We start from the raw sequence: 27,210 nt of genomic DNA on the forward strand, positions 1-27,210 counted from the left end.
ATTCCGGAAGAGGTCATTCCTACCCTGGTCAAAGCCAGGAAGGAGGTGACCGCACAACATTATCACCACATGTGGCGAAAATATGTTGCGTGGTGTGAGGCCAGGAAGGCCCCACGAAGAAATTTCAACTCGGTCGATTCCTGCATTTCCTGCAAACAGGAGTGTCTATGGGCCTCAAATTGGGGTCCATTAAGGTTCAAATTTCGGCCCTGTCGATTTTCTTCCAGAAAGAATTGGCTTCAGTTCCTGAAGTCCAGAAGTTTGTCAAGGGAGTACTGCATATACAACCCCCTTTTGTGCCTCCAGTGGCACTGTGGGATCTCAACGTAGTTCTGGGATACCTCAAATCACATTGGTTTAAACCGCTCAAATCTGTGGATTTGAAATATCTCACATGGAAAGTGACCATGATGTTGGCCCTGGCCTCGGCCAGGCGAGTGTCAGAATTGGCGGCTTTGTCTCACAAAAGCCCATATCTGATTGTCCATTCGGACAGGGCAGAGCTGCGGACTCGTCCCCAGTTTCTCCCTAAGGTGGTGTCAGCGTTTCACCTGAACCAGCTTATTGTGGTACCTGCGGCTACTAGGGACTTGGAGGACTCCAAGTTGCTAGATGTTGTCAGGGCCCTGAAAATATAGGTTTCCAGGACGGCTGGAGTCAGGAAAACTGACTTGCTGTTATCCTGTATGCACCCAACAAACTGGGTGCTCTTGCTTCTAAGCAGACGATTGCTAGTTGGATGTGTAGTACAATTCAGCTTGCACATTCTGTGGCAGGCCTGCCACAGCCAAAATATGTAAATGCCCATTCCACAAGGAAGGTGGGCTCATCTTGGGCGGCTGCCCGAGGGGTCTCGGCTTTACAACTTTGCCGAGCTGCTACTTGGTCAGGGGCACACCCTGGCTGAGGAGGACCTGGAGTTCTCTCACTCGGTGCTGCAGAGTCATCCGCACTCTCCCGCCCGTTTGGGAGCTTTGGTATAATCCCCATGGTCCTGACGGAGTCCCCAGCATCCACTTAGGACGTCAGAGAAAATAAGAATTTACTTACCGATAATTCTATTTCTCGCAGTCCGTAGTGGATGCTGGGCGCCCATCCCAAGTGCGGATTGTCTGCAATACTTGTACATAGTTATTGTTACAAAAATCGGGTTATTATTGTTGTGAGCCATCTTTTCAGAGGCTCCGCTGTTATCATGCTGTTAACTGGGTTCAGATCACAGGTTGTACAGTGTGATTGGTGTGGCTGGTATGAGTCTTACCCAGGATTCAAAATCCTTCCTTATTGTGTACGCTCGTCCGGGCACAGTATCCTAACTGAGGCTTGGAGGAGGGTCATAGGGGGAGGAGCCAGTGCACACCACCTGATCCTAAAGCTTTTACTTTTGTGCCCTGTCTCCTGCGGAGCCGCTATTCCCCATGGTCCTGACGGAGTCCCCAGCATCCACTACGGACTACGAGAAATAGAATTATCGGTAAGTAAATTCTTATTTTTACTGTAAAGGACAGGAAACATATTGACCCTTTTATATTATACTACTGCTACAGGAATTGGTGTATCTATAATGGGTGCATGGAGTGTGGCCCAGTCTGTACACCCTACACCACAGGTTCCCAAACCACAGCGCCCTAGAGTGTAAGAATGTTTTTTACAGCACCCCTAGGCTACAAGTTTTTATTGAGAAATTTAGAAAGAAATTAAGTAAATTGTGTAAATTGTCATCCTTAGGTGTGATGAGGGACAAGATTTGTTTCTGTTTGGCCACATGGTTTTGCCTATTATATTGAGCATAAATAATTTCAATTGGCCCTGGACCACCAATCCAAGGCACCCCAGGGTGCAAGTGTCCCAAGGCACCCCACGGTGCAAGTGACCCAAGGCACCCCAGGGTGCCTAGGCACACAGTTTGAGAACCACTGGCCTACACCCATTCTGGCTACCTTCTCCAGCAGAGTCCTGCTACAGTCTGCACTATAGTTCTTATGATATCTTCAGATATATTTCAGGAAATATAAGACCCTAGCACTGTGTCAGAGTCTCTCTGATTCTTTGTGTACGCACCAATGCCGGCTTTCTTTCTAGGGGCCCACAGACTCAAGCACAGACCCTCTCCTGTTTTAAAACTTGCCTGGCTACAAGGCTGGCATGGTTGCGACTCTAGGTGCCCGATCTTGTCAATTACCAGCTACCCATGGTGTTAGCCTCTGGGAGAGTCACATTGTTTTTTGAGCCTTCAATAGGGACAACCTTTGACAGGTTTTCACTATATTAAAATTGATTTCTACGCTTGTGGTCTCTGTAGGAAGCAGCAGAAATAGTTTGGTACAATGTGTATGGGAATTGCTTTGGCTCATAAAAAGTATAAGATGTGAAGTGATCAAGGGCTATGGCTGGCAATGAAATGCCCATTAGACAGATGTGTCCTCTTACATCTTCGCTCCATGCACTACAAGCCACGTTACACATAACGCGTTAGTGCCATGTGACCCTGTCCCCTGTTGGCATTCTAAAAGTCGGGATGCCACGGTCGGTCATGTGAACGCCCACATCCCAACTATCGCCACTGCGTATCACACCCGTATCGACACTGTGGAGTATTTGCTTTACTGCTTGTAAATTCTAAATTATTCTAAAATCTAAATTATCTAATTTTTATACAGTAGAAAACAAGGGGCCTAATTCAGGCCTGGTCTCTGCAGCAGTGTACGCAGGCTGAAGCCCTGTGCTGTGTGCGCTCACACACAGTAAGATGCGTTGGCATCTCACTTGTGCGATTGTCTCTGCCTGATTGACAGGCTGAGGCAGTCGCAGGGCGTGTCGGCGCCATTTTCGGGGGGCGCGGTCCGGACAACGCAGACTTGTCGGGCCCTTTGTGATGTCACTTGCAGCCGCTGCAACCCTAAGCATGGCCGGTAGCCGTCTGCCTACGCGCAGAGAGCTACTCGGCAGGTGCGAAAGAATCGCTGCTGTGCGATGCTTTCACACGTCTGCGCGTGGAAGGGGGGGGTTGCGACTGGACCCGGCATGCGGGGTGGACTTGCCCTGTGCTGGGTGTCCCCCCGCATGTCAGAGATTTTGATTGTAGACAGAGCCGGCCATAGGCATAGGCAAACTAGGCAATTGCCTAAATTGCCTAGGGCATTTGATATGCCTAGGGGCATCATCAGCTTCTGCTGATTAAAATGATATGCAGCATGCCTATATTCTGTATGTAGCATTTCATATGCAGATACAGCCACAGTCTCACACAGTATATAGGCATGCTGCATATCAGTTTAATCAGCAGAAGCTGCTTGTGCATCCTAGCCACATAGCAATGCAAATAAGATGCATTTTCATTAAAAAAGGTGCCCGACGTTAGCATTGATGCAAGATTTGTGAGGACACATCTGTATCCAAGCAGAGGCAGAGGTCACAGTGTTAGTGGAAGTGTGAGTGCTGTGTGCATGTGAGTGGGTTGGTTTTGCAGTAGTATTCAGAATATGTGTAAGGAGCATTATGTGTGTCATGTAAAAATGCATTAATAATGTGCAACATATGTGTAAAGGGCCACTATGTGTGTCATTATGTGTATAAGAGCATTAATAATGTGCGGCATATGTGTAACAGGGTACTACTGTATGTGTGTCATTATGTGTATAGGGGCACTAATAATGTGCAGCAAATGTGTAGGGGGCACTATGTGTGTCATTATGTGTATAAGGGCATTAATAATGTGCGGCATATGTGTAAGGGACATTATGTGTAAAAGAGCATTAATAAAGGTTGTCATAATGTGTAAGGTGCATTATTTTTATAAGGACATTAATGTGTCTCATATGTGTAAGGGGCATTACTGTGTGGAATTGTGTATAAATGTATTACTAATGTGTGGCATTATGTGTATAAGGTGCTCTACTATGTGGCGTTGCATATAGAAAGGGCACTACTGTGTCATCTAATGTGAAGAAAGAGCAATAAAGTGTGGTGTAATGTGAATAAGGAGCAATTCAGTGTGTTGTAATGTGAATAAGGGGCTCTACTGTGAGGAGTAACGTTTATAAGGTAAAGTGATACTACTGTGGGATGTAATATTAATTATGGACACTATCGTAAGATAAAATGTGAATAAAGTTTCAGTACTGTGTGGCGTAATTGGAATTGGGGTTACTATTGTGTGGCCATACCCCTTCCCAGCAAGAAGATGCCCCTTTTTGGGCTGTGCGTCAAATGTGCGAACTGTTCCTATTTAAAACATAGGGGGTACAAGGACTGCTATGGGTGAGGGGTGATGGTGCTGGGAAAGAGGTGCAAGGTCAGAGGCAGAACCAGCGGTGGTGCTAGGGGGCACCAGCCAAAATATTGCCTAGGGCATCATATTGGTTAGGGCCGGCTCTGATTGTAGATGTGCATTTTTTCACACATCTACGATCAGGTCTGAATTGGGCCCAAAATGCTAAACTGGCTCCTTTAAATTAGCTCAATCCTAAGAGTTATTGCAAAGAATTTTTTTTAAATGTTTCATATTGCAGTAGGATTCAGGAATTATGTTTCTGGTAAATTAACCTAGCCCAAACAGAAAAACGTAAGACCTTGCAATCCTAATATTTTACTGGTTACTGCCCTCACAGCGTTGCATCCTATGTGGGTTTAATGTCAGCGGGAGTCAGCTGCACAGATGTTAACATTCTCCTCACTTGCTGAATGTTTCTACCTTACCACAGAGCGCTTTGTATGCTAACAGCATGTGACGTGGAAACCCGACAAACGCTGTACATTTGGCATGAGTGGGACGAGAAAACTTTCTAAGGACAGGCTTATTTATATATTTCTATTTCTCTATTATTCTCAGTATGAAAAGCAAAGTCTTATGTTTCCTGTGGAGATATATATAGTAAAACATTTGCAGTAGCTCAGTGGATGGACAAAATACTGTACTGTAACTGCAATGCAGGATTGGCTATTGAAAAACATTTTATTATTGTTATTTTAAAACCTTTTTGTTGTTTTATTTAATTTTTTATAATAGTGTACACAGATGTGTCCTCACACATCTAGCCTCAGTATGCCACGCAGTGCGAGATGCCTGGCGTTAGCATACCCTCCAACATTTTACACATAAAAATTGGTACAAATTAGAAACTGGGGCGTGGTCACAGGTAAAGGGGGCGTGGCTATGCCACTTTTCCTATACTTTTAATGGAAGTTTGGAGAGACAAAAATCGGTACAGACCATAAAAAAAGGTACTGTACCTGCCAAAAAGGTACATTTGGAGGGTATGTGTTAGTGAGACAACAAGTCCCGTGAGATTCTGCTAGCGTTGAGCAACTTTTTTTTTACTGAAAATGTGTCTTAGTCGCAACGCATTGCAGCTAGAATGCATCAGGAGACTGTGCTGATTCTTATGACATGCAACACTTGTAGATTGAGTGTGACTGAGTCCGTATACAGAACACAACAGAATTTGTATCGGAAAAAAGCTGCATCTGCTACATTGTAGCTCTTCGTGTACAGATTCAGAGGCGTACACAAATATACAAGTGTTATATATCAAATGAATCAGCACCGTCTCCTAGTGCGTCCTAGCCACATTGCATTGCGACTAAGGCACATTTTTTTGGCGCAGGAGACGCAAAATAGATGACTGACACTAGCAGAGTCTCACGGGACCTGGCACGCCGAGAGGGGCTTTTTGGCGCAACTACAGCAATGATGTATGAGGACACATGGTTTAGCCTTGTACATGATTGTTCCTTTAAAAAAACTTCAGAGTTCGGATGGCATCACGCGCGGCCGCTGAACTGGGACTTCATTTCATCCCGGCCTTTTTGTCTAAAATGTGCTAGGTGTGGTAGTTCAGCAAAATGTTGATGGCCCCAGAGTTTTTCTTCTGGTGCTGCACTGTAAAATAACAAACTACAAGCTGTCCAAATCTTAGCCATATTTGGCCTCAACACCTCTTCTGTCACCACCACCGTCCCTTACATAGTGGTAAATTTACTATACGGCGCTTTTCAGATCCACCACGTCCTCAGTGACTTTGGAAAAATAGATTTAAAGGAGCAATAATATTAAATAGAAAACATGCCTGATTTTGTAATTCATATTATTGCCCCTTTAAATTCAGCGACTGCAAATGGTGAAGATGCTTTGAAAAGCACCACATAATAAATCTGCCCCATACACTTTGCTGTATTGTATGGATTCATAATTTTCCTATAAGTACTTGTGCAGTACTGATATGCTCAACAGTCATAGTATACAGTGAACTGACCTGCATATTAAACAGTAATACAGTATTTAAACATTTCTGGCTGAACATGCTGCAAGCTTAAAACAAATAAAGAATCATGGCTATAGTACTTACGATCAAGTCCATTGATGTATCGCATTGTAATTTCACAGTGTCCCCATACAGCGCTGACGATAGGGTAAAGTTTTTTCCCTTTAAGTCCTCTGAAGGCAACTCCTAAATACTGTCCATCAACTATAAAGCTAAGAGTCCCCTCATCCATATCTAACACCACCAGCAAAGAGTCTGGGAGTACAAATGATTCATCCGGTTCTAAAAAGGCTGGATATGTAACACCAGGTTGATTTTTACAGTTGTGATAGAGTTTGTTTCGTCCTAGGTCCCAGCCCCAAGACTCACTATTGCTTCCTACCAATGAAGTATATCCAACTGAATGTAAAGGGGCATCATCAGTTGCTACCCCAACAACAGCATGTGTTCCTCTCTGCCTTGTAGGCCAATGAATTTGCCAAACGTGAAGGCCTCTGGTGTAACCAACCTTCCCACGGATGCAGTCAGTACTTTGTGCAACGGGGTGACGATGGAATGTCAGACGGTCATCGTCTTTCACAAATATATTCAAAGACCGGTCCTCATTGTTCCAAGCGTGCTTTTGCTGAACTTCCAAAGTCACCATAGGCATATCCAGCAACATATCTAATCTGGCAGGTTTGCAAAAGTCAGGACCCCTCAGTTCTCGCTTTACTGGTCTGTAGGGGGGGTCCCGTACATCCACAGACTTTATACTCCCTGAGATCTTTTGACCCATTTCTTGTCTGTGGACTGACAAAATGGGGACAGGGTAGGGGAAAGGGAAGGTGTTCCTTTGTTTCCTTCTGTTACCTCATTAAAATGATTTGTATGGAAGCCAGTTACTTGTGCACCAGACGCAGCAGCTTTTGGAAGACCCTTAGCAGAATGATGATCCTCAAAAATGTTTTGCCTAGAAGAAAGAAAAAGAATATATTAGCTTAGGATGAAGTGATAGGGGAGGGGTTGTACATCAGAACCTACAGCAGACATTCAACCTTGGACCTTATGTTCCTAAACATTGATAACATTCATTCATTTCTCTCTTACAGCTGTTGCATATAATTTATTAACAAAATAAACAAAACAATAAAACTGTAAATGTATGTACAGAAACATCAGCAGAGCAAGAGAATAGAGCCTGCTCCAGAACAAAGTATCCCACGTAAATGTTCTAGATCTGGTCTAAAAAAATTAAATATTTAAATATTCTATAACTATTCCTTTTACATTTTTTATATTGCATATCAAGTGCAATAATAAGCAGCATGTAAGAAAGGGTATCATATAAGAAAGGGTGATACCTTCTAGTTGCCAGTCTTGGAAGTCTACACAAATTGCAAAGGCTTCTTCTCTAGATACATAATGCTGCATATTTGCCCGTCATCAGCTGAAGCTGACAGGTTTAGACACCCTGCACAAACCCTGACTAACTGAACAACCGGGCGGAAAACAGAATGTACCTAAGAGCTACCAGTGTGTGCTCCACAGACAATAACTTCCTCTGATTCATAATGGGATACAGACACACAACGCTTTCCTTCCCTCCACCCCTCCACATCAGTCTAGCCAAAGCCTCGCCTTTGGATGTACGAACATTATTCACATTCTTCTAACGGTTCTGCACATAGGAGATCAGAGGACACATATTTCTGCCTCTGTGTCAAATGTAATATTTTCCTATACTCCTGCATTGCAGTCCCCAAAGAGATACTCACACTGTCTGTGCCAAATGTGCCTGTCTAAAGAAATATGCTATTTACTAAAATGTGATACCTGAAATTAGACAATATCATTGCATTGTCTTGTTACTGGATTCTGTTGAGGTGCAAAGCAAAGTATCCCTCTTCTTTGTTCTCAGGAAGCCATGTAGTACTATTGTTAAATAATACTAAAAATAACTTCTTTTTTTTTGTTGGAAGAGCTTTACGATTTTAAAATATTAAAACCCTGGCCATATGCTATGGAACAAGATGCTTTCAAATATTCCTTGTAAGGGACCTGATTTCATCCAGAACTGCAGATGTAAAATTCATATTGTATTTTTTTAAGATTCTTAAGATAGTATGCAAATAAATGATGAAAGCATATGATAAGTTAGAAAAACCTTATTGTGATGCTGTTGATGCGTCAGTCATTATAATCAACACCTGCAAGATACACTCCCTCCTGTAGCACCGACCACCTCCAGAATATCTACAGCTGCATCCACCTCTGATTATATGGCAATTATCACAACAAGCCTTTACTGCACAGGAGTAAGATTCATCCTAACCTGCATATGATTTTCTTTTTTTCTGTGCATGCATAGTACTGAAAAGCATATTGTATGGTTAAAGTCCAACTCAGCTGCAGACCAAACTTGCCTATTCTCCCAAAACTTCTGGGAGACTCCCGAACCAACACAAATCAGACTTCTAGAGCCCCCATGACTTGACACATGATTTGCTCTGAATAAATCACTGTGACGCAGGCAGGCTTGGACTGGCCCACAGGGGTACAGGGGAAAGCACCGGTCTCCTGCTCTAAGGATCAGGTTCTAGACTGTGCACTTGAATTATACATTATACATATGTTACCTTATACTGGACTATGGTGTATTTTCTACAGTGCATTGCTGTTATTAATCTGTTATTAATCTGGTACATTATCATGCATGCAACATCTGAATTTACTGTATATATTTACGAAGGGGCCCAGACGTTGCACTCTCTAATGGTTATTCAAACCAATGAGGTGGAAGGCCACACCCCCTCTGCCGACTGGCAACAGCCCTAACATGGGCCCCTACCACTGCATTCCCCCGGTGGGCCCTACATGCCCCAGTCCGACACTGGACGCAGGTGTCCTAAGGTAAGCTCAGGGAGGACAAAAAGCTCCCATGGAGCAGAACATTGCAGATAATCACCACACACCCTGCACTTCCCATCTAGCTTTGACCTTCAGGGGCAGCCAGAAAGTAGGTAAGTATGCTGCAGTCCAAATTTTTGTTTTTATTTGAATACTATATTTAAGTCTAGTTCTTCCGTGGAACACTGAAAAGTAAATGGGGGGTAACCAATACACAGTACACAGATAAACCAGGTGCGTGCAATGATACAATCTCCCAGCTGGGAGCTATGAAGAAATAATTTCTCCACTTCCAGCATACCTCATCTTCAGCTTATCAGCAGGTGACTGTCTACACTGCCTGCCCATCTTCCAGCGTAAAGAGGAAGGGAGGGTACCAGATATAACAGCAGCTGTACAGCTAGTAAATCAGCACTGCTACCCCCAGTCGGGATGCGTTCAGCATCCTGATGGACAGGATACCCAGCAGTCATGTGACCAACGCCAGAATCACAAACCGCTCAGGAGACCGACAGCCGACATCCCGAAGGTAAGTATCAGGGCCACTGTTGGTGTTAATCCCAACGACCGGAATAACGTACCAAAGCCCCACAGCCGCCTTATGGCATATAGACTGCAAACGGTGATAAACAGTGACAGCTGTAACCTGAGTCCAAGATTGCATAGCTGATAAGCAGAAACTATTTGCAGCAGGATATATGACTGAAAGACATTTCACAGATAGGGGGTATAGTGTACCGCCATTCTGGTTAGTGGGGATTGAAATAAAAAATGACAAATTCAGGCTCATTGGTCCTGCAAAGCCACATGCACAAGTGTGGCGGCAGCTTAAAAATGTGCTGTATGCTTAATTCTCCTTTGTTTAAGAGATCCTTCTATTTTTCTGATAACACTGGTTAAGACTTTATAATACACCAAAACACACAATCAAATTAGGCCCACACTTTTGTTATTACTGTTTTGCCAATGTATGTTCAGTTACAGTAAATCCTCTGATTGACACGACCTGAGGAATATCTTGACACTGTCTACAATATTATAATAATAATAATAATAATAATAATAATAATAATACTAATACAACAACAAGAAAAGAAAACCTGACAAATGATATTCAGGTTCTTGGAGGGCCTAACAATACACATTAGAAGACCACCATGTGGTATATAAATTTTGCATGTATTTTTGCTGTTTCCGAGTCAGATCTCTATATTGGCATGTTATTTAATGGATACATAGCGATAGCACGAGGCACAGTGGAAAACCACTTGAAGTTAGCAGAACTCATGCAGAGTTTGTTATCTTTTGAGCCTGTGGTGGAGTGGAGACATTTTTCAGGGAGAAGGGGGCCACAGAAATCTGCACAAGGGGCCGTCCTGTCTTTAAACAGCCCTGGCCTTATGGGGATGGTGCAGATCTCCTTTACCTCTATGTGCACCTATTAAACATCCATGCACACACATTACAAACCAGAGAGGTAAACACAAGGTAAAGTATGGCTGAGAAATGTCATCAAAAAGAGCCATCACATTTTAAACATGACCCCTGAAAGAAGCCCAGCACAGCAGCTAGTGTGAGGTCGCAGATGTGCGGATAAGAGCAGTCTCATCATTTATGCACTGGGTTACAGTACATGGGGAGAGCGTGAGTCATTCTATAAGCATCCAGCTGAGTAGTACAGACAAGGACAAAAACATTAGTAACACTTGTTACTGCACATCATCAGCAGACATTTACATCATATGTCATCATACCGTTTCAACACCACCAAGGTTTTCTTGTTTTTATTCGCAAACAGAGACTGTACGTACGGTACATTTGTCAGATTTATTTGTGTTACTTTCATATCCTTCCATTAGATAAAGGGGTATATGCAATTCCGGGCGAATTGCGGCACTTTTTCGCCCGTTTTTAAATTCGACACAATTCGACCGTCGAATACCGGCAGGTAGGTGCCGGAATTCGACATATTCAATAAAAAACGAATTCGACAGTCCCGCTGTCGAAAAACGGGCGATTTGACGGATTTTGATTAGATTTTTAAAAATGTTTAAAAAACGGTAAAAATCCAGAAAAAAAATTTGCGTGGGGTCCCCTCTCCTAAGCATAACCAGCTTCGGGCTCTTTGAGCCGGTCCTGGTTGCCAAAATACGGGGGGAAAATGACAGGGGATCCCCCGTATTTTAACAACCAGCACCGGGCTCTGCGCCTGGTCCTGGTGCAAAAAATACGGGGGACAAAAAGAGTAGGGGTCCCCCGTATTTTTTGTACCAGCACCGGGCTCCACTAGCTGGACAGATAATGCCACAGCCGGGGGTCACTTTTATACAGCGCCCTGCGGCCGTGGCATTAAATACCCAACTAGTCACCTCTGGCCGGGGTACCCTGGAGGAGTGGGGACCCCTTCAATCAAGGGGTCCCCCCCCAGCCACCCAAGGGCCAAGGGTGAAGCCCGAGGCTGTCCCCCCCATCCAAGGGCTGCGGATGGGGGGCTGATAGCCATGTGTAAAAATGAAAGAATATTGTTTTTTGCAGAAGAACTACAAGTCCAAGCAAGCCTCCACCGCAAGCTGGTACTTGGAGAACCACAAGTACCAGCATGCGGGGGGAAAACGGGCCCGCTGGTACCTGTAGTTCTACTGCAAAAAATACCCAAACAACAACAGGACACATACACCGTGAAAGTATAACTTTATTACATACATGCCGACACACATAATTACCTATGTTGACACGCCGACTCTGGCCACGTCTCCAATGTCAACGTCCGGGGTACCTGAAAATAAAATTATACTCACCTGATCCAGTGTCCAGTTCTTTTATTGTAATCCACGTACTTGGTAAAACAAAAAAACACATTTACCCGAACCAGACGGACTGAAAGGGGTCCCATGTGTAACCCTTTCCCCCGAATGCAGAGACCCCACGTGACTCCTGTCACAGAAGGTCCCTTCAGCCAATCAGGAAGCGCCACTTCGTGGAACTCTCCTGATTGGCTGTATGCGCGTCGGAGCTGTCAGACGCGCATCGCAGAGCCCCCTCCATTATCTTCAATGGTGGGAACTTTGCGGTCAGCGGTGAGGTCACCCGCTGTCAGCCGCTGACCACGGGTAACCCCACCGCTGACCGCAAAGTTCCCACCATTGAAACTGATGGAGGTGCTGTGCGATGCGCTGTCTGCCAGCTCAGACGCGCAAAGCTAATCAGGAGAGTGCCACGAAGTGGCGCTTCCTGATTGGCTGAAGGGACCTTCTGTGACAGGAGTCACGTGGGGTCTCTGCATTCGGGGGAAAGGGTTACACATGGGACCCCTTTCAGTCCGTCTGGTTCGGGTAAATGCGTTTTTTTGTTTTGCCAAGTACGTGGATTACAATAAAAGAACTGGACACTGGATCAGGTGAGTATAATTTTATTTTCATGTACCCCGGACGTCGACATTGGAGACGTGGCCAGAGTCGGCGTGTCAACATAGGTAAGTATGTGTGTCGGCATGTATGTAATAAAGTTATACTTTCACGGTGTCCGTGTCCTGTTTTTATTTGGGTATTTTTTTTGCAGTAGAACTACAGGTACCAGCGGGCCCGTTTCCCCCCCGCATGCTGGTACTTGTGGTTCTCCAAATACCGGATTGCGGGGGAGGCTTGCTGGGACCTGTAGTTCTTCTGCAAAAAACAATATTCTTACATTTTCAACAAGGCTATCAGCCCCCCATCCGCAGCCCATACACAGAACCTGTGTAATTCATAGATGCCCAGGATTAAAGGGATATTATGGTAAGCCTATCTAGAAAGTACACCCATACCCCACTTAGAAGCAGTGTCCCCACTCCTGCTGCTTTTGCCCTTGGCAGACTGGACATAGGTGGTCATTCCGAGTTGTTCGCTCGCTAGCAGTTTTTAGCAGCCGTGCAAACGCATTGTCACTGCCCACTGGGGAGTGTATTTTCGCTTTGCAGAAGTGCGAACGCCTGTGCAGCAGAACGCCTGCAAAAACATTTTATGCAAAACAAGACCAGCCCTGGACTTACTCTTCGTGTACGTTGATTCTAACGTTGGAGGGTTGGCTTTTGACGTCACACACCCGCCCAGCGTTCATCCAGCTACGCCTGCGTTTTCCCTGGCACGCCTGCGTTTTTCTAAGCACTCCCTGAAAATGGTCAGTTGACACCCAGAAACGCCCCTTTCCTGTCAATCTTCTTGCGGCCGTCAGTGTAAATGAAAACGTTGCTAGAACCTGTGCAAAACCACAAAGGACTTTGTACCCGTATGTCGCATGTGCGCATTGCAGTGCATACGCATAAATGCCGATTTTTAGCCTGATCGCTGCGCTGCGAACAACGGCAGCTAGCGATAACTCGGAATGACCCCCATAGGCTCCTCAGATTAGGAGTGAAGTGCTAGGCTTTGACATAATCACTAAGGGGTCTATTCATGAAGCAGTGAAAATAGTGGAGAAGTGAGCCAGTGGAGAAGTTGCCATGGCAACCAATCAATGTTGAGGTAACATTTATAAAATGCATTCTAGAAAATTATACGTAGCAGCGGGAAACGGGTCGCATTGACCCGGCAACCCGTTCACACCGAACAGCGACCCGGGTTGAAGCCAAATTCAATTCCATTAGTTGCCAGGAGAATACACCCGGTGAATCCTCCCGACAGTGCCGCACTTACCTTCAGTTGGACCACGGAATAGTGATAACCCGCTGTCAATATGTACTCAAATACTGGCCCCAAAAGTGATTTGCCAATTTGGTGTTTTTCAAATCTGTTTGGGGTTGCTTGGGTTTAACCTAAAACCAGATATAACCCCAAAGTAGAGCAGGTATGTTTATATACAGATGGTCAGCTTTCCAACAACATTTACTATGATGAACATTTACTATGCCGGTTTATTACAGAAACTGACAAAATTTAGGGCTTTCAGTGTTGTATTCAGTAAATAACCATAACGACAATTTATCATTAACACTTTTTTTCCAGATTACGTTTTGGTCCCTGATCTTTTCATAGAAAAGCAGGTCTCCAAAAACAGGGCTACATTCATGGCTCAGTAACCTTACAAAACATTGTATCTGCCAACAAGAGAATATTTTCCATAGTGAGCATATCATGCTAACAAAACAGTGTGCTGTCCAAGATCCAGCTCAACACTGAGAACGCGATCCTGGTCTCTAGAAAGTAAAGCTCTAGGTCCTGATTTAGAGGTACTGTACAGCACACGCAATCGCAACTGCGTATTTAGATGCAGAGGGTCTGCAAAAATATGCTAATGCCGCAGCCAAGGGATTTGTACAGAGCTGTCCACTGACGGCGTCTTTCATTCACCACTGGTCGCACCATCCGCCTTCTGAGACTGCTCAGAATGCCAGTTGCAAGTAAGAGACCCTTGCGTTTTGTAGCCATAACCTCCCACAAATGCTCGCTAATTAATCACCACCACTCAGTGCGCAGCGTGACTGCATGAGCAGTACAAAGAGAAACGATCAACTGCACAAACATTGGCATTGTGTACAATCTATCTACCTATCCTGGCAGCTGAAAGGACCCACAGGTGCTCCTCAACTAAAGTGCCCCCTCCCCTAACTAACATACATTGCCGCCCATCGCAGCGATGCTAATCGCTTATGTACTAACATATGCGATTAGCATCACAATGCGATGACAGGGGCCCCCTGCGATACATGTGGGAGGGCTGAAAAAGGGGGTTTTACAACATTTTTCCTTAGTACATCCTGCCCTAATTCTGATCAGGGGATTAGGGGTTCCAGTTATCCTTTACTTGCTGAGCAGGAAGTGCAGGAAATAGGAGGCTTAGGGGAGTATTCAATTAGCTGCGAAATTGCAGCAATTTACCGCTATTGCCGTTTTTGCTATTCTCATGTCTTTTTTGCCCCGAAAATGCACGGTCCCAGCGATTCGCCCTATTCAAATACCGATTCCCAAAAACAGGACTGCCGCGAAAATTAGTGCTGAAAGTGAAAAGTGAAAAATGCGTAAATCTGATCGTACCCACCAAAAAACCCTAAACTAACATCAGATAACAGTATAAAAGTTTATTAATAGTTATAATAAATGTATTTCTGGTAAATAAATTGGGTCAAATGGCTGTTATATGCATGAAAGAAATCATGCAATTTTTTTTAGCAAAATAAGTGCTAAAATTAAACTTGGGGTACATAAAAATGGGTATAAGATAGTATATATTTGGGTCATTTTAGGTGAATTAAAGAAAAACTGTGGAATCAACCAATTACTCCCATCTGCAAGTCTAAAAACACTTGTCTCACTCACAAAGCACCCCAATATACCTGTCCCATACCATGTACCCCAATTTCCATCATTTTACACTTTTTCACCCCAAAAATTACATATCATTATTGGTCAATTACAAATAATTAAAAACTGCTAAGTGCCTAATTAGTCATTCAGGGGGTTGTCCCAGATCAGAAACAATTTTTATCTTAAAATAGGGATTTTCCCCAAGTTTATACTCTTCTCAGATTTGGTGAAGTGAAATTAGCGGTAAAATTACTCTGTAACCGCTTTTGGGGACAACTGAGTAGTCGCTTTGGCGAATTTACAGCAATCTGCTTTCATTTCACGTTTTTACCACGAAAAATGCTGTGATTTCCCCCCTACGAGGTGGAGGAAGAGGAGGAAGCTGACCAGTAAGCTCTACAAAGTAAGTGAGGGGCAGACAAAGGCCTTAAAAACTTTGAAGGTCAATTAAAAGTCATACTATGGGGCCTCAAAATTCTAGTTATGGCAACGCTGATCCATTGGAAGAGTCTGTGAGGTATAAAGGATAGACAGTTTTGAGCACAGTTCTCTGAATGTTGAAAAAGAGCATACTGGTACTTGATGGCTGTGATGGACTTCTTTTGCTATTGAAATGCCCAAGAAATCATTGTAATGCTATTAAATAAAAACCTATTGGCACTGGGTATGTGAGTTAAATGCAGCTGTTAAAGGGGCACTGCAAGGTCCTCTGAGGAGTGAAAATCACGAGGAATACTGGCTGCCTCCACATTGCCTCTTTTATCCACCCAAAGATCACCCAGCGACCATGTAACGCCAACCCTTTCACATCGCACAAATAACCCGGTATCGACTCAGCATATTGCCGGGTCGACACGAGTCAGTGTGCGGTGTGAAAGCGCCATGTCCGAATTCCCGGTTCGCCTCACCTAGTAATTCTAACTGGGAATAAAGCAGTGTTATTCCTGGGTTGAATAGCGGGTCAGTGGCAGAGTAAACGGATAGAGAGGGAGAGTCGGCGCGGAGATGAGCTCATCTCTCAGCGCCGCCTTCGCACCTGCTGACGGCTCCACTCCCCGCCGCTATGGCAACCAACCCGGCAATTTGCCAGGTCGGGAAGTCAGCACATAGTTTTCAATGCCGGATCCCACCCGGGAAGGACCCGTTTCCAATTCCCGGGTGGGATCTGGCATTGGAGATGAGAAAGGGTAATGCAGCCAGCTACAGGGCACAGTGGCACATATCGGTAGTCAGTGCTCATCAGGCAACTCAATGGATCATAACAAGACTGCTGGACATTTCAATAAACTAATTAATGCCAATCGAGGTTCAAACAACCACATTATCTCACAGAGGGGACAGTTCAAATATCAGTAGGTATAACGTAAATGTATTTATTAAAATTTATTGATATAACACTAACATATGCAGTAGCGCTTTACAACTGGAAACATATCTAGTAATAAAATAAGACTAGGTACTGACAAAGAGGTGAGAGGGCCCTGCCCACACGCTTACAATGTAAACGCCCCTGGATGTGTGAGGGTTCAGTGACAAAAGCAAGTTGTTTGGTATTATTTGTCATAAATGCAGCCTTTTTAAGCTAGCCAATTCTTACACAACATACAGTACTTGCCTAATCTTCCGGAACAGCTGGGAGGCTCCCAAATCTCGGATGGCACTCCTGGCTGCCTTGAAGACCATCCAAGTCTCCTACAGCTGCCCGCCGCCCGCTCAGCGCTACCCACTTCCTAAGTAAAGTGGGAGGTCCGAGTGGCCAATGACCTGATTCATGCAGAATTGCATCATCTCAGCCACCACGCCACCCACCTATGCCGCGACACACCCCGCCACATGCCCCCTGCTGTGCTAGAAAGTCATCAACTATGCAACACAAACATATTCTAGTATGGCTCTAATAGCGCATACATACGATCAAAAGGCTCAACCAAAAGCAGGATAATATAGATAGAATATTTTAATAATATTTGCCACAGCAGCTGCATAAACTTGACTTAATGCAAATTATTATTATTTTTTTTGGACAAAATTTGCCAAGTAAATGTACAAAAATTATGTCATTTTTAAAAGCTAGGAAATTGTCTGTCGATGTGCAATGGAAAACATTAAAACGGTTACATGATACACTGCAAGGTGCTAGGGATAATCTGATCACAGTCTAATAATCTTGCTGTTTGTGGTCTAGATTCCTGTTACACATGGCAGGCGGTGTCCTCTGCAGCCAGTCTGCAGTGCTGTGACCAGACAAGGCAGATCAGTGAAGCCCGGGGGATATTCCATCTATTTGTGAATATCAGATTCCTATGTTTCCTGTCAATTGCACCAGACTAATTTTAGCTGCAAGATGACATAAGTATGCTGGAAAAAACGAAATGCCCATGGGCCTGACCAGCACGCTTTGTGCATCTCAGCTATGCAGAAACTTAAGCGTCACTGACATAGATAGATGCAACCCTTTCCTTGCTGGATGGAAAGTGACAATAGTTATATGTACAGGAGATTACATTCAGTGGAGCAAATAATTGTCTGCAGAGTCCGATGGACACATATTTCTATATATTGATGCATAGTTACCACCATGGTGGGAAAAAAACAGGTAATAAATGGGAAAAGCAGATGAGAACAAGTTGAGAGTGAATTACAGGGGAAAAAAAAGTTCAAAGATGTTTATTTTCTTGTGATCTCACCAATTAATCAATGCTTCAACCCTCTTCAGGGAAGCAATAAGTCGTCAGGGAAGCAATAGGACAGCTCAGGACTTCATCGGACAGATAACTTGTGTTAAATAATGGTGGCAGATTTGTTAGTACCAACAAAAATGCAGCTGGTATTTGGTATCGTTGCTATATGGAGCCCTAATTTGAAAAATTGAGTTAGTTATTTATTAATTAAGAGTTCAACGATCTTATAGCATCAGAGAATCTTTAACTAGTGACACTTAATTATTTTCCATTTCATGGAAGCAGCTATATGACATCAGATTTCTGTCTTATTTCCGTACTGGATTATTCCTAACATAAAGAAATCTGATGTATATTACAAATGTCACAGAGCACCAAATGAATCTATTTAGCAAGAACCATCCTAATAGGAAACATTGCTCACTCGTCCGGATGAGGTCACATCCTTACTATGCCATCATCATGCCAGGAAGACTTCAGCATCAGGGTTTCTGCACTGGTTGGCATTTCCAATCTATACACAGCGATGGCTCAGGAATGAATGTTGTATGCCTACCAATTCTTCTTCTATGTAATTTGTAAGGTGATATGTAAATAATACAAAAATACACTAGGTAATTCTAAACATAGTGGTAAAACCAAAGTGAACGGTTAGGGGAAGTAAAGGGTAGGAATGATAGACTAAAGGGCCCCATACACTACTGCGACATGTCCATCTGACATGTCGCAGGCGATCACTGGCGATCACCCCGGCAGCTTCCCGAGGGGCAGGATCGCATAAGATACATCGGATGCTGTCCTTTTACATACGATACATCTTGGGCGAGCCCAGCCATGCCTGCGGGGTCAGACATATCACAAGTGCAGCACGTTCAATCTGGAGGATCCGATCCGATGCTCACGGGGCCGTGCATTGGATCGGATTGGATACACAGCCAAAATGCCCGATTTCACTGAATATATTTGCCCGAACTGGGCTGAAATCGGGCATAATGGTTCTAGTGTATGGGGCCCTTTACTCTGGCTTGAAGAAGCAAGCAATGACTGGTTGTGGACAGACTGTATTAAAGTCAATGGAAGGGGGAAATTGAGACAAATGTGCACTGGTGTCAGGGATAGTGGTGGGTGAAGAAGGAAAGAAAAAGGTCCTGCCTGTGTTGGCTTACAGTCTAAGAGGGAGGGGAGTACCAAATACCTGGGAGAGGGGGGGGGTTCAGAGGATCTGAGTAGAGAGATATGAGGGTTGATAGTCTTTTATGAGGAAGTTATTTTTTGAGGAATTGTTTGAAGCTTGTTAGATTATGCCCATATGCACATTGCATTGTGGAGCATATTAGAAGCCACTAGACATTTCAGGAACACTAATAATGTCTTTATCCTGTTTTTTTAAATACTGCACCTGACTATAGAGTATGTTTGTCTCTGAGAGGGTACTGTGTATATAGATACATGGGGATTTAGGGGGACAATTACTAAGCAGTGATAAGAGTGGAGAAGTGAGCCAGTGGAGAAGTTTCCCCATCAACCAATCAGAAGCTCTGTATTATTTTATAGTATGCAAATTATAGATGTTACTTCAGTGCTGATTGGTTGCCATGGGCACTTCTCCACTGGCTCACTTCTCTGCTCTTATCACTGCTTAGTAAATGTCCCCCTTAATACAAGTAGAACCACCAGCATTGTGATGTGTTTTTTTTCCCCATTCGTGTCAATGGACCATTTATTTCAGTGGAGTTGTTACAAGTAAAAACTGAATAGACAAATTAAATAAATGGATTATTGGCACGACCGGCGCTTGAATGCATTGTTCATCACTCTAGATTTAATTACTCTCAATTGATGGGTGATGAAAGTAGAGAGACCCAATACTCCACATCAGCCAGTCACAATATGACCAGTGTGGGACACCTCTTGTTGACTGAATGGCTAAGGAAAATCTTTTTCAATTCAGTTTTCATGCATGGCTCTGAGAGAAGCAATTTGTATGGCCCATTGTGTTTTTTTTTTATTTTATTTTATTTTATATCCCTGGATTATGAAAGGACAAATACCCTTGGATTACAAGCATAAGAATTATCATGAATTAAAAGAAGAAAACTTTGGAAGTCAAATTAAGCACATTTCCAGTGGGCTGCAAAACAAATTCCTTACACATTATTCAGATTTAATACAATAATTCCTGATGTGACTGGAAACCCATGCTACAGGTATAAATGACCACTGTCTAGCTCAGGGGCTGGCACCATGCGACACTCCAGCTGCTGTAGGAATACACATCCCTGCATTGCCTGCAAAAGTTTTACATGCTATAACTTGGCAGAGCATGCTGGGATGTGCATTTCCTAAGCAGCTAAAGTGCCACAGGTTGTCTACCTCTAGTCTAGCTTCTCTCATTTATTTCAATAACCAATTCATTTCAATGGGGCTTCTACATGTAGAACAGAAGCTGAAAACCATATTAAAATAATTATTTATCAAAATACATGAGAAAGCACTGTGTTGCTTGCTTTCTGTACATGCATGCAAATATGCCCATTGCCTATTAGTCGCAGGTATACTGCACATGAACTGGCTATTAAATGCATCCTTAAACAGAGGAAATGTATGTGTAGTTTGCATGCGGTTTGCAAACACTAGTGGGTAATGGCCCTATGATGGTCATAAAATCTTCTCCACTTGAAAGATTTGCTTAAATAGCTTTTCAGAAAATACACGTGATGTGCCCCGGAAATTTTTCGGGTTTTGTGTTTTGGTTTTGGATTCGGTTCCGCAGCCGTGTTTTGGATTCGGACGCGTTTTGGCAAAACCTCCCTGAAATTTTTTTGTCGGATTCGAGTGTATTTTTGATTCAAAAACAGCTTAAATCATAGAATTTGGGGGTCATTTTGATTCCATAGTATTATTAACCTCAATAACCATAATTTCCACTCATTTCCAGTCTATTCTGAACACCTCACACCACACAATATTATTTTTAGTCCTAAAATTTGCACCGAGGTCGCTGGATGACTAAGCTAAGCGACCCAAGTGGCCGACACAAACACCTGGCCCATCTAGGAGTGGCACTGCAGTGTCAGACAGGATGGCAATTAAAAAAATAGTCCACAAACAGCACATGATGCAAAGAAAAAAAGAGGTGCACCAAGGTCGCTGGATGGCTAAGCTAAGCGACCCAAGTGGCCGACACATAACCTGGCCCATCTAGGAGTGGCACTGCAGTGTCAGAGAGGATGGCACTTCAAAAAATTGTCCCCAAACAGCACACGATGCAAAGATAAATGAAAGAAAAAAAGAGGTGCAAGATGGAATTGTCCTTGGGCCCTCCCACGCACTCTTATGTTGTGTAAACAGGACATGCACACTTTAACAAACCCATCATTTCAGCGACAGGGTCTGCCACACGACTGTGACTGAAATGACGGGTTGGTTTGGGCCCCCACCAAAAAAGAAGCAATCAATCTCTCCTTGCACAAACTGGCTCTACAGAGGCAAGCTGTCCACCTCCTCCTCATCCTCCGATTCCTCACCCCTTTCACTGTGTACATCCCCCTCCTCACAGATTATTAATTCGTCCCCACTGGAATCCACCATCTCAGGTCCCAGTGTACTTTCTGGAGGCAATTGCTGGTGAATGTCTCGACGGATGAATTGATTATAATTCATTTTGATGAACATCATCTTCTCCACATTTTCTGGAAGTAACCTCGTACGTCGATTGCTGACAAGGTGAGCGGCTGCACTAAACACTCTTTCGGAGTACACACTGGAGGGGGGGCAACTTAGGTAAAATAAAGCCAGTTTGTGCAAGGGCCCCCAAATTGCCTCTTTTTCCTGCCAGTATACGTACGGACTGTCTTACGTGCCTACTTGGATGCGGTCACTCATATAATGCTCCACCATTCTTTCAATGGTGACAGAATCATATGCAGTGACAGTAGACAACATGTCAGTAATCGTTGGCAGGTCCTTCAGTCCGGACCAGATGTCAGCACTCGCTCCAGACTGCCCTGCATCACCGCCAGCGGGTGGGCTCGTAATTCTTAGCCTTTTACTCGCATCACCACTTGTGGAAGAATGTGAAGGCGGAGCTGTTGACGGGTCACGTTCCGCTTGACTTGACAAGTGTCTCACCAGCAGGTCTTTGCACCTCTGCAGACTTGTGTCTGCCGGAAAGAGAGATAAAACGTAGGCTTTAAACCTAGGATCGAGAAAGGTGGCCAAAATGTAGTGCTCTGATTTCAACAGATTTACCACCCGTGAATCCTGGTTAAGCGAATTAAGGGCTCCATCCACAAGTCCCACATGCCTAGCGCAATCGCTCTGTTTTAGCTCGTCCTTCAATCTCTCCAGCTTCTTCTGCAAAAGCCTGATGAGGGGAATGACCTGACTCAGGCTGGCAGTGTCTGAACTGACTTCACGTGTGGCAAGTTCAAAGGGTTGCAGAACCTTGCACAACGTTGAAATCATTCTCCACTGCGCTTGAGTCAGGTGCATTCCCCCTCCTTTGCCTATATCGTAGGTAGCTGTATAGGCTTGAATGGCCTTTTGCTGCTCCTCCATCCCCTGAAGCATATAGAGGGTTAAATTCCACCTCGTTACCACCTCTTGCTTCAGATGATGGCGGGGCAGGTTCAGGAGTGTTTGCTAATGCTCCAGTCTTCGGCACGCGGTGGCTGAATGCTGAAAGTGGCCCGCAATTCTTCGGGCCACCGACAGCATCTCTTGCACGCCCCTGTCGTTTTTAAAATAATTCTGCACCACCAAATTCAATGTATGTGCAAAACATGGGATGTGCTGGAATTTGCCCACATGTAATGCACGCACAATATTGGTGGCGTTGTACGATGTCACAAATCCCCAGGAGAGTCCAATTGGGGTAAGCCATTCTGCGATGATGTTCCTCAGCTTCCGTAAGAGGTTGTCAGCTGTGTGCCTCTTATGGAAAGCGGTGATATAAAGCGTAGCCTGCCTAGGAACGAGCTGGCGTTTGCAAGATGCTGCTACTGGTGCCGCCGCTGCTGTTCTTGCTGCGGGAGGCAATACATCTACCCAGTGGGCTGTCACAGTCATATAGTCCTGAGTCTGCCCTGCTCCACTTGTCCACATGTCCGTGGTTAAGTGGACATTGGGTACAACTGCATTTTTTAGGACACTGGTGACTCTTTTTCTGAGGTCTGGGTACATTCTCGGTATCGCCTGCCTAGAGAAGCGGAACCTAGATGGGACACACTAACTCAATAAATTCTCTAATTCCCTGTGAATTAACGGTGGATACCGGACACACGTTTAACACCACCCAGGCTGCCAAGGCATGAGTTATCTGCTTTGCAGCAGGATGACTGCTGTGATATTTCATCTTCCTCGCAAAGGACTGTTGGACAGTCAATTGCTTACTGGAATTAGTACAAGTGGTCTTCCGACTTCCCCTCTGGGATGATGATCGACTCCCAGCAGCAACAACAGCAGCGCCAGCAGCAGTAGGCGTTACACTCAAGGATGCATCGGAGGAATCCCAGGCAGGAGAGGACTCGTCAGACTTGACAGTGACATGGCCTGCAGGACTATTGGCTTTCCTGTCTAAGGAGCAAATTGACACTGAGGGAGTTGGTGGTGTGGTTTGCAGGAGCTTGGTTACAAGAGGAAGGGATTTAGTTGTCAGTGGACTGCTTCCGCTGTCACCCAAAGTTTTTGAACTTGTCAATGACTTCTGATGAATGTGCTCCAGGTGACGTATAAGGGAGGATGTTCCTAGGTGGTTAACGTCCTTACCCCTACTTATTACAGCTTGACAAAGGCAACACACGGCTTGACAAATGTTGTCCGCATTTCTGTTACAATAATTCCACACCGACGAGGTGATTTTTTTTGTAATTTGACCAGGCATGTCAATGGCCATATTCGTCCACCGGACAACAGGTGTCTCCCCGGGTGCTTGACTTAAACAAACTACCTCACCATCAGAATCCTCCTTGTCAATTTCCTCCTCAGCGCTAGCAACACCCATATCCTCATCCTGGTGTACTTCAACAGTAACATCTTCAATTTGCCTATCAGGAACTGGACTGTGGGTGCTCCTTCCAGCACTTGCAGGGAGTGTGCAAATGGTGGAAGGCGCCACCTCTTCCCGTCCAGTGTTGGGAAGGTCAGGCATCGCAACTGACACAATTGGACTCACCTTGGGGATTTGTGATTTAGAAGAACGCACAGTTCTTTGCTGTGCTTTTGCCAGCTTAAGTCTTTTCATTTTTCTAGCGAGAGGATGAGTGCTTCCATCCTCATGTGAATCTGAACCAATAGCCATGAACATAGGCCAGGGCCTCAGCCGTTCCTTGCCACTCCGCGTCGTAAATGGCATATTGGCAAGTTTACGCTTCTCATCAGACGCTTTTAATTTAGATTTTTGGGTCATTTTACTGGACTTTTGTTTTTTGGATTTTACATGCTCTCTACTATGACATTGGGCATCGGCCTTGGCAGACGATGTTGATGGTATTTCATCGTCTCGGCCATGACTAGTGGCAGCAGCTTCAGCACGAGGTGGAAGTGGATCTTGATCTTTTCCTATTTTATCCTCCACATTTTTGTTCTCCATTTTTTAATGTGTGGAATTATATGCCAGTAATATATCAATAGCAATGGCCTACTGTACCGTACTGCTATATATTATATACTGGTGGTCAGCAAAATTCTGCACTGTCCTCCTACTATATATACTGCGCACAACTAAAATGCACCACAGGTATGGATGGATAGTATACTTGACGACACAGAGGTAGGTAGAGCAGTGGCCTACTGTACCGTACTGCTATATATTATAAACTGGTGGTCAGCAAAATTCTGCACTGTCCTCCTACTATATAATACTGCGCACAACTAAAATGCACCACAGGTATGGATGGATAGCATACTTGACGACACAGAGGTAGGTAGAGCAGTGGACTACTGTACCATACTGCTATATATTATATACTGGTGGTCAGCAAAATTCTGCACTGTCCTCCTACTATATAATACTGCGCACAACTAAAATGCACCACAGGTATGGATGGATAGTATACTTGACGACACAGAGGTAGGTAGAGCAGTGGCCTACTGTACCGTACTGCTATATATTATATACTGGTGGTCAGCAAAATTCTGCACTCTCCTCCTACTATATATACTGCGCACAACTAAAATGCACCACAGGTATGGATGGATAGAATACTTGACGACACAGAGGTAGGTAGAGCAGTGGACTACTGTAATGTACTGCTATATATTATATACTGGTGGTCAGCAAAATTCTGCACTGTCCTCCTACTATATAATACTGCACACAACTAAAATGCACCACAGATATGGATGGATAGTATACTTGACAACACAGAGGTAGGTAGAGCAGTGGCCTACTGTACCGTACTGCTATATATTATATACTGGTGGTCAGCAAAATTCTGCACTGTCCTCCTACTATATATACTGCGCACAACTAAAATGCACTACAGGTATGGATGGATAGTATACTTGACGACACAGAGGTAGGTAGAACAGTGGACTACTGTACCGTACTGCTATATAATACTGGTGGTCACTGGTCAGCAAAATTCTGCACTGTCCTCCTACTATATAATACTGCGCACAACTAAAATGCACCACAGGTATGGATGGATAGTATACTTGACGACACAGAGGTAGGTAGAGCAGTGGCCTACTGTACCGGACTGCTATAAATTATATACTGGTGGTCAGCAAAATTCTGCACCGTCCTCCTACTATATATACCTCGCACAACTAAAATGCACCACAGGTATGGATGGATAGTATACTTGACGACACAGAGGTAGGTAGAGCAGTGGACTACTGTACCGTACTGCTATATAATACTGGTGGTCACTGGTCAGCAAAATTCTGCACTGTCCTCCTATACTACAATGCAGCACAGATATGGAGCGTTTTTCAGGCAGAGAACGTAGATATTTTCAGCACACTGAGCACAGATATTTGCAAGCGCACTGAGCACAGATATTTGCAGCACACTGAGCACAGATATTTGCAGCACACTGAACACAGAAACTGAGAGAACGCTGCACGTCCTCTCCCTATCATCTCCAATGCACGAGTGAAAATGGCGGCGACGCGCGGCTCCTTATATAGTATACGAATCTCAAGAGAATCCGACAGCGGAATGATGACGTTCGGGCGCGCTCGGGTTAACCGAGCAAGGCGGGAGGATCCGAGTCTGCCTCGGAACCGTGTAAAATGGGTGAAGTTCTGGGGGGTTCGGATTCCGAGAAACCAAACCCGCTCATCACTAGAAAATACCATGTTGATTTTCCACACTCTGTTATGCGACCTCAAGAACAGCCAGCAACATTAAAAAATATGTTTTTTTTTTTATAAATGTCTGAATTGGCATGGCCTACTGATTTAGGGATGGACGCAATTGTTATAGCAGCTGCATACAAAGACACACCGGGTTATTCAAGTTTGTCAGCAAACCACAAAAGCACACTAATGGGCAAAACCATGTTCCACTGCAGGTGGGGCAGATGTATCGTGCAGAGAGAATTATATTTGGGTGGGTTATATTGTTTCTGTGCATGGTAAATACTGGCTGCTTTATGTCTACACTGCAATTTAGATTTCAGTTTAAACACACCCCAATTAAATCTAACTCTCTCTGCACATGTTACATCTGCTCCACCTGTAGTGTAACATGATATTTATTACCAATTATTTATATAGCGCATATATATTCCACAGCACTTTACAAGGAGTATTTGGCAATTCAGATCAGTACCTGCCCAGTGGAGCTTACAATCAATATTCCCTATAACATGCACACACTTACATACAAGGGATAATTTTTTGTTGGGACCCAACTACCCTACCAGTATACTTTTTGGATTGCGGGAGGAAACCAGAGTACCCGGATGAAACCCACGCAAGTACAGGGAGAATATACAAACTCCACACAGTTAGGGCCATGGTGGGAATCGAACCCATGACCTCAGTGCTATGAGGCAGTAATGCTAATCATTACATCATCCGTACTGCCCATATTAGTACAGAAAGATGGCCTGAATTGTGGGAAGGAATATGTATTTATGACAGACA

General features: G+C 44.2%; 1 protein-coding gene across 8 annotated transcripts in view; it reads right to left on the minus strand.

Moving 5' to 3' along the window:
- The window catches only part of SPSB4 (splA/ryanodine receptor domain and SOCS box containing 4), a 256,317-nt gene that overhangs the window by 121,944 nt on the left and 107,163 nt on the right, over positions 1 to 27,210 (minus strand). For all 8 annotated transcript variants that reach the window (XR_010175872.1, XM_063915932.1, XM_063915928.1 and 5 more), the window contains exon 2: positions 6,348 to 7,215. Coding sequence is in view for 7 of the 8 variants with exons in the window: in XM_063915932.1 (XP_063772002.1) it covers positions 6,348 to 7,041 (694 nt within the window). In the remaining variant the exon portion in view is untranslated. The remainder of the gene's footprint in view (positions 1 to 6,347; positions 7,216 to 27,210) is intronic.

The sequence above is a fragment of the Pseudophryne corroboree genome, chromosome 4 (assembly GCF_028390025.1).
Source record: "Pseudophryne corroboree isolate aPseCor3 chromosome 4, aPseCor3.hap2, whole genome shotgun sequence".
NCBI classification, from domain to species: domain Eukaryota; kingdom Metazoa; phylum Chordata; class Amphibia; order Anura; family Myobatrachidae; genus Pseudophryne; species Pseudophryne corroboree.